Raw genomic sequence first — 15,679 nt, 5'->3', positions numbered from 1 at the left:
TATCCAACAACGACAACAACAATAATAACTACAACAATAAAAAAAAAAGGGGCAACAAAAGGGAATAAATAAAATAAATATTAAAAAAAACCAAAAAAACTTCTCAATCTTTGACACAGGTTATTATTATTTTTTTTTCCTTTTCCTTCTGAATTTAAAGCAAGGACATAACAAAAAACAGAAAGCATCTGTGACCACAAGACAGCCTGATCCAACTCTGACACCACCCACTGCTGCAGTGGAACGTATAAACAAGAGAAATCACAATGGCACCACCTGCTATCCAGCAATAACCAGTACAATAAATGCATAATCAGAGAAACACGAATAAACAATTAAGCATGGCGCATCAATCAGATAGAAACAAAACAGAGGAACTCCAAGGAATTACAGATTTAGAGAGACTATTAGAGACAGACTGTAGAAAGCTCATTATGAGGACTTTCTAAGAATCTAGGCAAGACTTAAAAGAGCATTTTACTATGGAATTAAGACACACAAAAGAGGAATTCAGATCAGAGTTTGCTAAGAAACTACAAAGCTTGAAAGAAGAGCTTCAAGCAGAATTCACCAAGCAATTATGACACATGAAAGAAAAACTTTACACAGAATGTAGGGAGTAAAAGACACTCTGACTGCAGTCCAAGCTCAGGTAGACTCACACATGCAGAAGAAAGAATTTCCAATCTAGAAGACAGTTAGTCCACTCTTTAAATTCAAAAATGAGGGAAAGGAAAGGTTTAGAAAGAATGAAGTGACTCTGAAATTTTAGACTCCACTGAAAGGTCAAATGTAAGTGATAGGAATATTGGAGGATAAAGACTGGGTCAAAAGACCAGAGATAATTTTCAGAGAAATTTTAACTGAGAATTTCCCTCACTGAGGCCATCCTCAGAACATACTTATTCAAGAGGCAGGCTTTCATCAGATTTCTTTTCATAAACTTTAGAGGCAAGAAGAGAGAGGAATGACATATTCAAAGTTCTAAAGGAGAGGGAATTCCAGTCACAAATCTTGTATCCTGCAAACTATCCGTCAAGTATGAGAGAGAGATAAAGGTTTTCTCAAATATCCAAAAACTAAAGGAAATTGACATGATCAGCCCCACCTTACAAGAACTACTGAATGGAGTACCACAAGAAAGGAGGAAGGAAAGGAATACAATATTCTAAGTGAGGTGAACAGCAGTAGACTAGAACTAAGAACAAAATAAAAATAGGAAAGAGCAACAAAGCAAATCGGGGAGGGAATTAAAGGACAAAGCAGGTCTATCAAATGACTGTTAATCAAGATCAACTTAAAAAAGACTTTTCTAGATACACAAATCTAGTTATTACACTTATGGTAAACATAAAACAAAACAGGGAATAGAGATTTAGAGTAAGGAACTCACCACAGAAACTCATCCACACAAAAGGATAGAAACAAATGGAAAAAGAATCAACTACTTAAAACAAACTAAAACAAAAATCAGAATGAATGTAAGTAAACTACAAATATCAATAATCACCCTAAATGTGAATGGCCTAAATTTACCTGTCAGAAGATTCAGAGTAGCCAAATGGATTAAAGAGCAGGACCCATTCATTATATGTCTTCAGGAAACAAACATCCAAAGAAAAGACAAATGGAAACTTAATAAAAGAGGATGCAGCAAGACACTGCAAGCCTAACAATTCACAAAAAAGCACAGGGACAGCTATTCTGTTTTCTGATAAAATAGACTTTCAGGTAAAGAAAGTAATCAGAGACACTACATAATAGTTAAAAGATCGGCATAAGGATCCCAGTTCGAACCCCGGCTCCCCACCTGCAGGGGAGTCGCTTCACAGGCGGTGAAGCAGGTCTGCAGGTGTCTTTCTTTCCTCCTCTCTGTCTTCCCCTCCCTCTCTCCATTTCTCTCTGTCCTATTCCACAACGACAACAACAATAATAACTACAACAATAAAACGACAAGGGCAACAAAAGGGAATAAATAAAATAAAAAAAAGATTAACCCAACAAAGAAATATAACCATCATAAATATATACGCCCCAAACTCAGGTGCACCCAAATATATAAAACAAATACCGAACTTAAGGGAGACATTGACAGCAACACAATAATGGTAGATTTTAACATGGCACTCACAGCAAGAGATAGAACAGTATGGAGAACCCTTGAACAAATACACAAGGGAATACCTTATGATACAGCAAATCCACTCCTAGGCATTTATTCAAAACAGATAATAACACTAATTTGAAGGGATATATGTACCCCCATTTTCATAGCTGCACTATTCATAATAGCCAAAATTTGGGAGCAACCAAAATGCCCTTTGACAGATGTCTGGATAAAAAAAGTTATGGGACATAAACTCAGTAGAGTACTACTCAGCAATAAGAAAAACGATTTATATCATTTGGGATAAAATGGATGGAACTCAAGAACATTATGCTTAGTGAAGTAAGCAAGGAAGTAAGGAAAACCACAAGATGGTTTCACTCATGTGAAATTTAGAGAACTGAACACACATACTTGAAACAAACAAACTAAATACAAAACTACATTTAGACAGTGGAAAACTATAGTGGTTACCAACGGAGGTGGGGGAAGTGGGAAAGGGGTGAAATTATAATCCTATTGATTTATATTCTCATAAATTACTATTAATGTGACATGTCAAGTATAAATAGATTTAATACTTCAAGTTCTCTAACTGCCTAGACCACAGTTCTAAGGACAAAAAATATTAAGCATTAGCCTAAATATCTAAGATCTCAGATTTTTAAGACGATCAAACTCTGACTCCTTAAACTGTTTAAGGAGATCTAAAAATATATCTGCATGATCAAACTCTGACACTGGGCTTAAACTGTTTAAGGAGCTCTAAAAATATATCTGCACACATATATTTATTTTTTAAATATTTATTTATTTATTCCCTTTTGTTGCCCTTGTTGTTTTATTGTTGTAGTTTTTCTTCTTGTCGTCATTGTTGGATAGACCAAAGAGAAATGGAGAGAGGAGGGGAAGACAGAGAGGGGGAGAGAAAGACAGACACCTGTAGATCTGTTTCACTGCTTATGAAGTGACTCCCCTGCAGGTGGGGAACAAGGGGTTCAAACTGGGATCCTCATGGCGGTCCTTGCGCTTTGTGCCATGTGCACTTAACCTCCTGCGCTACTGCCTGACTCCCACATATATTTTTTTAAATATCTAAGTCAATTACAATTTTAGGCCAGACAGATCAAGACAATTTGGCTCTGTCAGCATCTCTAAAATATGAAGATGTTCAGATACCACTAAAGGGCACAAAGCAAAGTAAGGTCTAGTATATTACCATAGATGCTAACCATTAGATTAGTATAGAAAACAAACCCCCAACTAACCTAGTTAGAATAATAATTAATTACTGCTATTATTCTTTTTAAAATTTTTTGTTAATATTTATTTATTTATTCATTCCCTTTTGTTGCTCTTGTTGTTTTATTGTTGTAGTTATTATTGTTGTTATCGATGTCGTCATCGCTGGACTGGACAGAGAGAAATAGAGAGAGGAGGGGAAGACAGAGAGGGGGAGAGAAAGATAGACACCTGCAGACCTGCTTCACCGCCTGTGAAGCAACTCCCCTGCAGGTGGGGGAGCTGGGGCTCAATCCAGGATCCTTATGCTGGTCCTTGCACTTTGCGCCACATGCACTTAATGCACTGCACTACCGCCTGACTCCCAATTACTGCTATTCTAAGCTCTAAGACTACAAGAAACCTTTTGCATTTTCTTTAAGAGCCTCAGTTCTCCTAGTCCTGGAATCTCTAGGACTTGCCCATACTTCTTGTTATTTCTTCTCTCTGATTCCTTAACACTATACCACTTATGTTGACATCAACCAAATTAGCCAAATCACTGCTAGTGCTACTACTCCACATTATGCCACTAGTGAATTCTTACAGTGGACAGTAACCAGAGATATTGAGCCTTAAATGTCAACATTGCAACTCTTCAAACCAAATGAGATCTTTCCTAATACATGGGACTACCTATATCCATATTAGATGGCACATCATCTAACAAAGTTACAGATACTAGATATGGGGTAGTGTTTATGGTACTGGGTATAGGTATACATGTATTTGTAAAGAAGGGGCAATTACGTAACTCAAGTAACAGTGTTCAACAGTCCTTGATGATTATACTTAAACCTAATAAACTTGGAATCCTAGTTGAAGTGCTTAAAGAAGGCATCATAAATTCTCTAATCGATTAGACTTAGGCTGAATTACCTTAGCAATCTAACAGAAAGGCTCAAAGAAAACATATCCCAAAAAACTAATTCTGGTTGGGTCCAACAAATGACACTCAACGCTTAAACAACCAGGAGAAAGTACAAGGTCATCAGGTAAAGAGAGGACTACAAAAGTTGGATATGGGCAAGGAATTGGCTCACTTAGTAACAGCCTTTTTGGATAATATCTTACCACCTCATCATCTGGGGAACTAGTTAGGGAGCCCTTGGATTCCCACACAAATATGATATGACCTCTGCACCATCACTGGTCATTCCCATCAGGAACATCATCAAAAGCCCTTTTGTGGGCACTACCAGGACCTTGCTCTCACCATAGAGCACCTATAGTAGGGATAGCTCCAGTCTCTCCGAAGGGAGGCTGGGGTATCCTGCCCTGCCACTTGAGGAAGACTGGTCCTAAAATGAGTGAAGCCTGTAATGTTCCCAGCTGTGACCATGAGCTGTGAGCTCAGACCAATAGGGACTCAGAGGCTACACAGGATCTGGTGCCAAATATAAATATATATGGGCCCTGGGTCAGGTAGATGGAGGTAAATAGTTAATTTAATCCACAGATTTTTTCCCCCCCAAGAATGGGAGTTACTTACTGCTCTAATCCAACTTTCTAGCCCCTTTCTCTACTCTGACACCATTTTCTTAATTTTTTAAAAAATACTTATTTTATTCCTTTGTGTTGCCCTTGTTGTTTTATTGTTGTAGTTACTGATGTCATTGTTGTTGGATAGGACAGAGAAATGGAGAGAGAAGGGGAAGACAGAGAGAGGGAAAGAAAGATAGACACCTGCAGACCTGCCTCACCACTTGTGAAGCGACTCCCCTGCAGGTGGGATTCTCAATGTTTTTATCCAACTTCATGCTAGCTATCAAACTCAGGCTGGGACTTGGGCCCCTGGAAACATGCCTAGGGTGGACTTGCTAGCTTTCTTCCCACCCTAGGATTTCTGATCTCATCTGCTGTGTTCCTACTTTTTGATTCCTCTTCATTAACTATTTTGTCTCACTTTATGTCCAGCCACCTTCCAGAAACATTATAGACACTGACATGAGTCTATCCTGACTTCTCCAGGCAGATGATTTCACCAGTAAGTATGTCCTGAAACCTTACCTCTCCACAGCTCTACCCAACTACGGAAAGATATAGATAGGTATGGATCGACCTGCCCACACCCAAGTCTAGCAGAGAAGCAATTACAGAAGCTAGACCTCCTACATTCTGCACTCCAAAAACAACTCTGATTCATACTCCCAGTCAGGGAGAAGTGATAGGAGGAAGAGGATAAGAGGGCTCTGAACTCAAGCTCCATCAGGTCCCAAAGAGAGAGAATGAAAAGGTGAGAGAAATATGGATGAAATAATAGGGGCATGTGTGGCTTGTAGGGGAAGAGAGGACTAGACCTGGAAGAAAAATGGGACGATTATGTAGAAATGTAGACAAAGCTTTAGAGATGATGGTTAACCCATGTCTGCAACCTTGGGTGAACCGCGGTGGACTGCAATGCAAGGATCAGGGATTCAGAACTCTGGTGGTGGGAATTGTATGGAATTGTACCCTTCTTATCCCACAATCTTGTCAATAATTATTAAATAACCAATAATAATAATAATCTGTATTTTAAGCAAAAAGAAAAAACATGTTTTAACTAGTATGTGCAGTGTAGTACCCAATACAATGTGTGTGTGAACAGAGAAAAAAAATTGAAAATAATTTTTTCTATGTTCTTTTCTGTATTTCTTAAAAGTATAAAATGCAATATTGGTGGGGTGAAACACAAAGAAAAGATGTATTCCCCAGAATAATAAAAAGTTCCTCATACTAAAATTGAAGAGAGGTGGGAGGTAGACTAAAACTACTATAGAATGGCATTTACATTTCACTTTCAAAAGCAATGTAGAAGACTTAGCAGCTTTAGACTGGTTTGAGCCCTAACGCTTTGGTCAACCTATCATTAGATAACAGTGTTAAAACAATCTGCAGGGAAAGATTTTGCAATATTTCTAATATACTTCTAGAATTTCTATGATTCCTTCTTTTCTCTATTCAGTACTCGCAGAGAAAAATATATTTTCCAAAAATGTTTCATATAAATTTTTATGCTCCTGCAACAAAAGTAATTTTTATAATCTTAAAGATGCATGTATAGTTCAGACAGTGAATCAGGAACTGACACTATTTTGAATATGCCTGTATAGACACTTATTTTTTATATTCCTTAGCCTTCAACTCATCTAAAACTCACCTTGAAAGACTTTAACAATTTAAAGATTAAATCATAAGTTATTAAGCCATTAATTTAACCATTTAGGCCTCCCAAACCATCATATATCACCTTCCCCCCTCAAGTCAATTTGCAAGAGATTAAAATAATAAAAATGATAATATCTCACACTTGCAAAGTAGCTTTGATTTACAGAAGTATAAAGTACTTTTTAAAAACTTTATGGAAAAGCAAGAACCATACACCCACATCTCAGTACATCTGAGGTAGAAGAAGCTGGCAGCTGGTGGAAAGTAATGCAGTAATTTACCACAGGTATATAAGACTACTACTTTTGAATAAGTTTAAGGGATAGGCATAGGGGAAAAGCTGTTCGATTAAATGGTAAATCCAAAGGCTATGGATCCTATGGGCTACTATTTAAGTTTTTTACCAGTTGAATGGTTTAAAGGTCCTTATTAGAGGGAAAAAGAAAGAAAGAAAGAAAGAAAGAAAGAAAGAAAGAAAGAAAGAAAGAAAGAAAGAAAGGAAGAAAGGAAGAAAGGGAGAGAGGGAGGAAGGAAGGAAGGAAAGAAAGAGAGGAAGAAAGAAAGAAAGACCCAAAGTACTACTGGTCACAGGTACTCTGTTCAGCTTTTCCCAGACCATTACTGTCTTCACCTCAGTCACAAAATAAAATATGCCATTTAAGGTTTGTTTTGTTTTGTGCTTTGTTTTATTTTATTTGTATTTTAATGGCTGGCCACATTTCCCTGGGCGGGGGGAAGAGAGAGAGAGAAGGAGAGAGAGAGAGAGAGAGAGAGAGAGAGAGAGAGAGAGAAAGGGAAACTGACCAAGCTCCAGTGGTAAGGGCTGGGCTTGAACCTGGGTTATGCATAACGCAAAACAATACATGCATGCAAGTAAGCAATTTTGCCAGCCCATTTGGTCAAAGTAAAAGATCCTTATGCCCATGTTCAGCGGGGAAGCAATTATAGAAGCCAGACCTTCCACCTTCTGCACCTCATAATAACCTGGGTCCATACTCCCATGGGGTTAAAGAATAGGAAAGCTCTCAGGGGAGGGGATGGGATATGGAGCTCTGGTGGTGGGAATTGTACCCCTCTCATTCTATGGTTTTTGTTAGTGTTTCCATATTATAAATAAATTAATTAAAATAAAAAATATCTTTATGTAGAATATTTATCAAGCAAATTAGAGAAGTACAAAATGAAATTTTAAATTAATAAAATGTATATTTTTGGTAAATATAATTTTTGCTAAATATATTTCTTTCCTTTAGTTTCTAAGAAACTGAAGTAAACCTATCCTTAGTTTATAAAATGAGTTTTTGGAGTAAGGGAAATGGGGAAAGAACTCCTGAGCTGTTTTTAACTATGTAATATTCCAATTCTCAAGTTTATTACCCATAATTTTCACACACCTTTTTTTAGTTAGTTCATATAAGATCAAATATGCAAAAATATTTAAATAAAATAAACAATTCAATTAGATATAAAAATAATTTTATGGTTTGGGAGGTGGCACAGTGGCTAAGGCACTAGATTCTCAAGCATGAAGTCTTGAGTTCAATCCCCAGCAGCACATGTACCAGAGTGATGTCTGGTGCTTTCTCTCCTCCTATCTCTCTCATTAATAAATAAATAAATAAATATTTAAAAAAATAAAAATAATTTCTTCTATTCCAAGTTAAGGGAACTGTCACTAAAAGTCATCACTGGGGGTCGGGCGGTAGCACAGTGAGTTAAGCGCATGTGGCGCAAAGCACAGGACCGGTGGAAGAATCCCAGTTCGAGCCCCCAGCTCCCCACCTGCAGGGGAGTCACTTCACAGGCGGTGAAGTAGGTCTGCAGGTGTTTATCTTTCTCTCCTCATCTCTGCCTTCCCCTCCTCTCTCCATTTCTCTCTGTCCTATCCAACAATGACATCAATAACAAAGATAATAATAACCACAACAATGGTAAAACAACCAGGGTAACAAAAAGGGAAAAAATGGTCTCCAGGACCAGTGGATTCCTGGTGCAGGCACCAAGCCCCAGCAATAACCCTGGAGGCAAAAAAAAAAAAAAAAAAGTCTTCATCACTGGTTTTGTTGTTGTTTTTAAAGAGCCATCACCTACTATCCAAGATGGCACTTACTACAATGTGAGAGATAAGTATGGTAGTCTTAAGAGCCCTTTGGGCTCTGATTCTATCTTGTGTCATCCTAACTTTCACTAATGGTTTAAAGCAGTAGGTTAAGGAGGTGATAAAAAGTAGTTGGAGAAAAGAGAAAGGACAAAAAATGCATTAAGTTGCCAAGTGGACTCTGATTATTATCTGCTACACCACTATCCTTTTGTAAGGACTTTGAGAGTATCTTTTTTTTTTTTGCATCCAGGGTTATAGCTGGGACTGGGTGCCTGCACCATGAATCCACTGCTCCTGGAGGCCATTTTTCCCCTTTTGTTGCCTTTGTTTCATCATTGTTGTGGTTATTATTATTGTTGTGCTTCACAAGTGGTGAAGCATGTCAGCAGGTGTTTATCTTTCTCCCCTATCTTCCCCATCTCTCTTCATTTCTCTGTTCTATCCAACAACAATGAAAGTATCTTCTTAATGATGTACCTCTGTTCTTCCCCCAAACTATATAGCCTACTTCACACACACATAAACAAATCAATGTACTTTTGTACATTTTATTAGGTGTTTGAGTTTGCACATTGATGGAAAACTTTCAAAAAATCCTAAATGAATTTGCTGCACTTTACCAAACACTCTTTTAACTATGATCCTTCTAAGAATATTAATCATAACATGTACCAAAAGAAGCATAATTCAGAAGATAAAGGTATTTATTTTCATAAAAATATATCAATAGAACCAGGTGGTGGTGAAATCAATTGCATAAACACATTACCATGTGCAAAGACCTGGGTTCAAACCCTGGTTCCCACTTGCAGTGGGGAAACTCCATAAGCAGTGAAGCAGTGCTGCACAGGTCTGTTTCGCTGATCCTTCCCTTCTCAATTTCTCCTTGTTCATTAACTTGTTTTATTTTAATATTTATTTATTTATTCCCTTTTGTTGCCCTTGTTTTATTGTTGTAGTTATTACTGTTGTTATTGATGTACGTGTTCTTAGATAGGACAGAGAGAAATGGAGAGAGGAGGGAAAAAGAAAGAAACCTCAAAACCTGCTTCACCGCCTGCGAAGTGACTCCCCTGCAGGTGGGGAGCCGGGGGCTCAAACCGGGATCTCCTCGTTCTTTAAAAACATGCATCAAAAAGTTAAATATATCTAAAATAGTGGTTGTTTACCTCCAAATCCTACTGGTAATTTAGCTCCACTTGAGAACAACAAATGCTTGGTATGGTTTTTATACATGTTCAGTTACAAAGGGTGTGTGTGTGCGTGTGCGTGTGTACGTACACACAGAGGCATACATCTAAATGTGTGTACGTACACACAGAGACATACAACTAAACACACAGAGACATACAACTAAAATGAAAGTAAACAGTTTGATACCTTCTTCATGGCCTGACACTTGGCAGTCTCAGAAAAGCCAATCATCTTATCGGGAGAACAAATCTTGATGAAAGGGAAGTTGGATTCTTCTGCAATCTTTGCAGCTAAAGCAGTCTTCCCACTATGAGGAGGACCTGCATAAAGATAAGAGCAAGTCAGGGGGATAAAGCCAACCTAGGGAGAGGGGAATAAAACAAGTTTAATGAAAAACAAGTTTAAACCTTTATCCACAATGTGCCATGGTCTCAACTAGTTGCTCATTAGCATTTTCTGACACAGTTTCATGACAGACCTGTTTTCTCTTATTTATTAGCAACTAAACTTAATGAACTGATTAGCATTTCTCAAAAGTATGATGAAATACATTCCTACTTTCTTTTCATATAGTTTTAATCTTATAAGCTGCTAGCTAAATACATACATATATATATATATACACACACATACACACAGTTATGCCTCTTTGAAAAAGAATACATTCAAATGCATATTAGTACTTAGGTTATTAGTTCTAACAAATTGTATGTTATAAGATAAAATACAATCTTCTTAGAAGATCATACTGGAAGCAAGGAAAAACTGCCTTATTAGAAGTAAATATGGGGGCCAGGTGGTGGCACACCTGGTTGAGCACACATGTTATAATCACAAGGACCCAGGTTTGAGCCCCCGATCCCTACCTTCAGGGGGGGCAAGCTTTGCGAGTGGTGAAGCAGTGCTGCAGGCTCCTCTCCCTCTCTTTCTTTCTATCTCTCTCCCTGTCTCCCGCTCCCCTCTCTATTTCTGATTATCCAACAAACAAAGATAATTAAAAAAAAATTTTAAAAAGAAGTCAATGAAACCTAAAAAGCTAGAATTATAAAGAAGTGGGCATTCTCATACAGGCAATCATATCTGCAAACTCACCTATACTGAGATATCCCTCCCACCCATCTGTGTAATGAAAGAAGGGCCCCTTGTCCAACCATAACTCAAATCAATTCTTCCTTCTTAGCAACCTTACATTATTATTTTCTTTCTCCCATATGTTCAGTCTCTTTCTCTTCCTTTCAGTCTTTCCAACAGTATTAAATATACTCTAGTCTGCATGGTGGTGTGATAAAGAAGAAAAACTCTGTGGCTATGGTCATAACTCAGCCCATCAGAATACTAATCTACATGAAAAAGAAAATTTTCAAGAAAAATAAGAAAATGGAAGATCAATTGCATATTACTAAGAGGTTAACAGGTAAAATATCTGTTGGATTTGGTGACAGAAATTTTTGGTAATGCTGATGACAATCTCTGTCCAATAATGGGAATGGAAGCCACAAGGTTGCCAAAGGATAGATGGAAGGTAAAGAGGAAAGGCATCCAGTGGAGGTCACTGTAAAAATAGTTCATACAATTGACAGATCTTTTACTTTCTTAAATAGTTTTCTTGAAACTTTTCTTTTCGTCCCTCTTACCTCTCTGGTTACTCTTTCCAAGTTTCCTTTGTCAATGCTTTCTATTTTAGTTAGTTCCTAAGAGCTGACACCCCTCAGGGGTAAGGTCTCATTTTCTTCTCAATCTTCACCCTTTTGGTGACTTCATTAACTTCCTCAGATTTAACAACAGCTTATATACTGATAACTCATGAATGTTGTCAGTCAGATCTCTCTTTTGACCTCTAGATCCACAAACCCAAAAAGCCAGTTAAAATGTTTAGTTCATTACTCTATGGGAACCTCAACCTCAGCATATACAAAACTGAACTCATGATCTTTCACCTATGAACTTGCTCCTATACTGGTTTTCCTGATTTAGTAGAGGCATCACCTGCTGTGTATATTAGAAATCTGGGGGTCGGGAGTCGAGCAATAGTACAGCAGGTTAAGCACACATGATGCAAAGCTCAAGGACCAGCGGAAGGATCCCGGTTTGAAACCACCTGCAGGGGGGTCACTTCACAAGCGGTGAAGCAGATCTGCAGGTGTCTTTCTCTCCCTTTCTCTTTATTTTTTTTTAAATATTTTATTTATTTATTTATTCCCCTTTGTTGCCTTTATTTTTGTTGTTATTGTTGTTGGATAGGACAGAGAGAAATGGAGAGAGGAGGGGAAGACAGAGAGGGGGAGAGAAAGACAGACACCTGCAGACCTGCTTCATCGCCTGTGAAGCGACTCTCCTGCAGGTGGGGAGCCAGGGACTTGAACTGGGTTCCTTATGCTGGTCCTTGCACTTCATGTCACGTGTGCTTAACCCGCTGCGCTAACGCTGACTCCCTCCCTTTCTCTTTCTTCCTTTCTTGATTTCTCTCTGTCCTACCAAACAACAACAACAGCAATAACAACAATAACAATAACATCAACAAGGTCAACAAAAGGGAAAAATAGCCTCCAGGAACTGTGAGTTCGTAGTACAGGCACAGAGCCCCAGCAATAACCCTGAAGGCAAAAAAACAAAACAAAACTGGAGGTCATGTTTGACACTAATCCTTATATTCAATATAGTTTTTTAAGTTTCACTAAAATAGAGGTAACAGCAGTATCTAACTAACCTCCTCAGGTTAAACTGAAGTTTAATGTGATAATGGGTATAAGATGTGAGTGGAAAGACCAGTAAATAGTAAGAGTTCAAAGAATGTTAGCTTATTTATGACTATTAATTATTATAAAAATAAGTGTTTTTTTAACTTCCTAAAATACACAAAGTTGTCAACTTACTTGTTTCTACTACCACTATGTAACTTTATTTTAATTCATTATTTTATTTTTTTTAATATTTATTTTACTTTTTGTTGCCCTTGTTTTTCATTGTTGTTGTAGTTATTATTGTTGTTGTTCTTGATGCATTGTCATTAGATGGGACAGAGAGAAATGGTGAGAGGAGGGGAAGACAGAGGGGGGAGAGAAAGACAGACACCTGCAGACCTGCCTCACCACTTGTGAAGCGACGCCCCTAAAGGTGGGGAGCAGGGGCTGGAACCGGGATCCTTATGCTGGTCCTTGAGCTTTGCGCCACTATGTAACTCTCTAATCCATTCCCCATCACAAGGCAGTCCTGATGATGTTTCAAAAAATACTTTTGTAAAAACTGTTATTTTACTGCCTAAAACCCTACATTGCTTCCCATTGCCACACAGATATGTCTAATAATGGTTCACAAGACTTTGTAGGAATTGGCGCTACTCTTTACTTTTCTAGTCTCATATCTTGCCAGTCTCCACTTCTGTTTTAATATCCTTCCTACCCTGTCCTGAGCCCACCCTCAACATACACACACACACACACACACACACACACACACACACACACACACACACACACACACACACTGTCTCTCTCTCTCTCTCTCTCTGCTCCCTCTCCTTAGAATATTTTCAATTGCTTTGTCTAACAATCAGCTTCCCTTCATTATGTTTCCCTTAGGGATCTCTTACCTCTAGACCTTTCTATCTTATGGACACACTTAACTTTTCTAATCTAATAATATTAAATACAAATCAAACTTGTAAATATAATGTCCTTTCTTTTTATCTATTCTGCAAAGTCCTAACTGGTCCTTAAGGTTTAAATTAAGCATTATCTTTAGACTTCTTTGACTAACCCCAGGCAAAATGACTTGCATATACACATATATATATAGACATACATACACACACTATAGTTAGGAATTTGTTAACACCATTTTTTTTCATGACCAAACTAAACTCTGAGTGTCTTTGTATCTTGAGCAACTAGTTCAGTGCCTAAAACAGAGTAACTACTCATTGAGTATCTACTTAATTTAATCAATAGCTAACATAGAGTCTACTTAAGTACTACAGAATTTTAGATAGTATCCTATAAAAAAAACTACATGGTATTCACCAATAACACACCACATGAAAAACGTAATGTGGGGCTGAGAGAGACAGCATAATGGTTATGCAAACAGTCTTTCATGCCTGAGGCACCAAAGATTCCAAATTCAGTCCCCAGCACCACCATAAGCCAGAGCTGGTTAAAAAAAAATAATAATAATGTGAACATAGACTGGATTATCATTTCAGATAATGAAAGTGTTTATAACTGAACGTGCTAGGTGAGTTTATAAAAGTGTTTGTTTGTTTGTTAGTTTATTTTCTTTTTTACCTTTCATGTCGTCTTATCACTTTTTCTCACCTTCTAAGAGGACGCTGACCAATGGTGTACGGTCACTGTTTTTAGTCTGCTGAACCAGCAACTCTCCATCTTCTAAAACTCGAGTAACTGGATCACCCCATTGGATGATACCATTCATAATGTAACTTGCATAATCTTCTTGGTTTGTACCAAATGCCTTTGAAAGAAAAGGATAGTTCAAGGCACTTAGAACAAGAGTATTTAAAGTACAGAAGATACATTGTCACTGTATACTTAAAGATTTCAGGAATATCCCACACTAATGTAAAAAGTCTGAAAACTTTTTATAAGTTCTCATTAAGTTTCCTACTTTTCTGGTAAGACTTCTATGTGACTTAATGGAATAACACAATAGATTCCAGACTTACATCTACCACAGTACAAGCCTTTATAGTTCCTGAAAAAGGGAACGTATGTAAGTAACAATGTGCTTTTTTCTATAAAGAGTGAGTTAGCTGTAATCTTCAGAACAAAGAGAAAGAAATATTACAAATTTGGAAATTAGATTCTAATAACAGCTGGCTCAATAGACAAAGATATTATCCCAATTTTGACTACAAGCATTATGGAATAAAACGGGAATGCCAAATAGTAATGAGGAAGTCAGCCATATTAGCTTGGTGGTAAAAATGGGTACAAAGTAAGTGGCATGCAGATAAGACCCTGTACATAAATAAAATATTTAGAACAAGGTAAAAATGAACAACTAACCAAAAAGATATGTGTACACCTATGTTCATAGCAGCACATTAGTAATAACTAAAACCTGGAAGCAAAACAGGTGCCCAACAATAGATGAATGGCTGAGAAAGCTGTGGTATATATATACAATGGAATACTACACAGCGAACCCACCTTCTCTGACCCATCTTGGATGGAGCTAGAAGTCATTATGTTAAGTGAGCTAAGTCAGAAAGACAAAGACGAGTATGGGATGATCCCACTCACAAACAGAACTCGAGAAAGAAGAACAGAAAGGGAAACTCAAAGCAGATTCTGACTGAGGGTAGATGTTCAGCTTCAGTTGGGGGTGGTGGGGGACATGACACAGACCTTTGGTGGTAGGAATGGTGTTAATATACACTCCTATTAACTTATACTCTCACAAATCAATATTTAATTAATATGAGGGGAAAATGGATCGAATGTCTCAAACATTTTGATGCATAGATCATATCTCTGAGTATATGTTCATTCAATCTAAGCAATTAAAATTTCAAATAGGTAATCAGATTGAATCTTAACAGTGGGTTCAAATTGTTAATACATTCCTAATAATGATTTGTTCTTTGAAATATTAAATCTCCTAAAAGCTTAGACCAGGGAGAAAGAAGCAACCAGTGGCATTACTTTATATGGTACAGCTATATGCCAATAGCATAAAAATAGCAATAAAATATTGATAGAACACTTTCCCATCTAAACCTCAAGGGTATCTTTGATAATACAAACTCATTTGTGAGGAAGACTAAAACAAAAACAAATCAATGGGACTACATAAAAATAAAAAGCTTCTGCACAGTAAAGGAAAGC

The 15,679-nt window shown here is 37.4% G+C and overlaps 1 protein-coding gene across 2 annotated transcripts in view; it reads right to left on the bottom strand.

Annotated features, from left to right (window-relative positions):
• The window catches only part of NSF (N-ethylmaleimide sensitive factor, vesicle fusing ATPase), a 210,663-nt gene that overhangs the window by 52,977 nt on the left and 142,007 nt on the right, over nt 1-15,679 (bottom strand). For both annotated transcript variants that reach the window (XM_007529655.3, XM_060203295.1), the window contains exons 14-15: nt 14,147-14,303; nt 10,020-10,153 (exon numbers count right to left, since the gene is read on the bottom strand). In XM_007529655.3, the coding sequence (XP_007529717.2) occupies nt 10,020-10,153; nt 14,147-14,303 (291 nt within the window). The remainder of the gene's footprint in view (nt 1-10,019; nt 10,154-14,146; nt 14,304-15,679) is intronic.

The sequence above is a fragment of the Erinaceus europaeus genome, chromosome 12 (genome assembly GCF_950295315.1).
Source record: "Erinaceus europaeus chromosome 12, mEriEur2.1, whole genome shotgun sequence".
In the NCBI taxonomy this organism is placed as follows: Eukaryota; Metazoa; Chordata; class Mammalia; order Eulipotyphla; family Erinaceidae; genus Erinaceus; species Erinaceus europaeus.
Note: the sequence above shows the minus strand (reverse complement) of the source record. Positions and strands in the feature narration are given on the sequence as shown.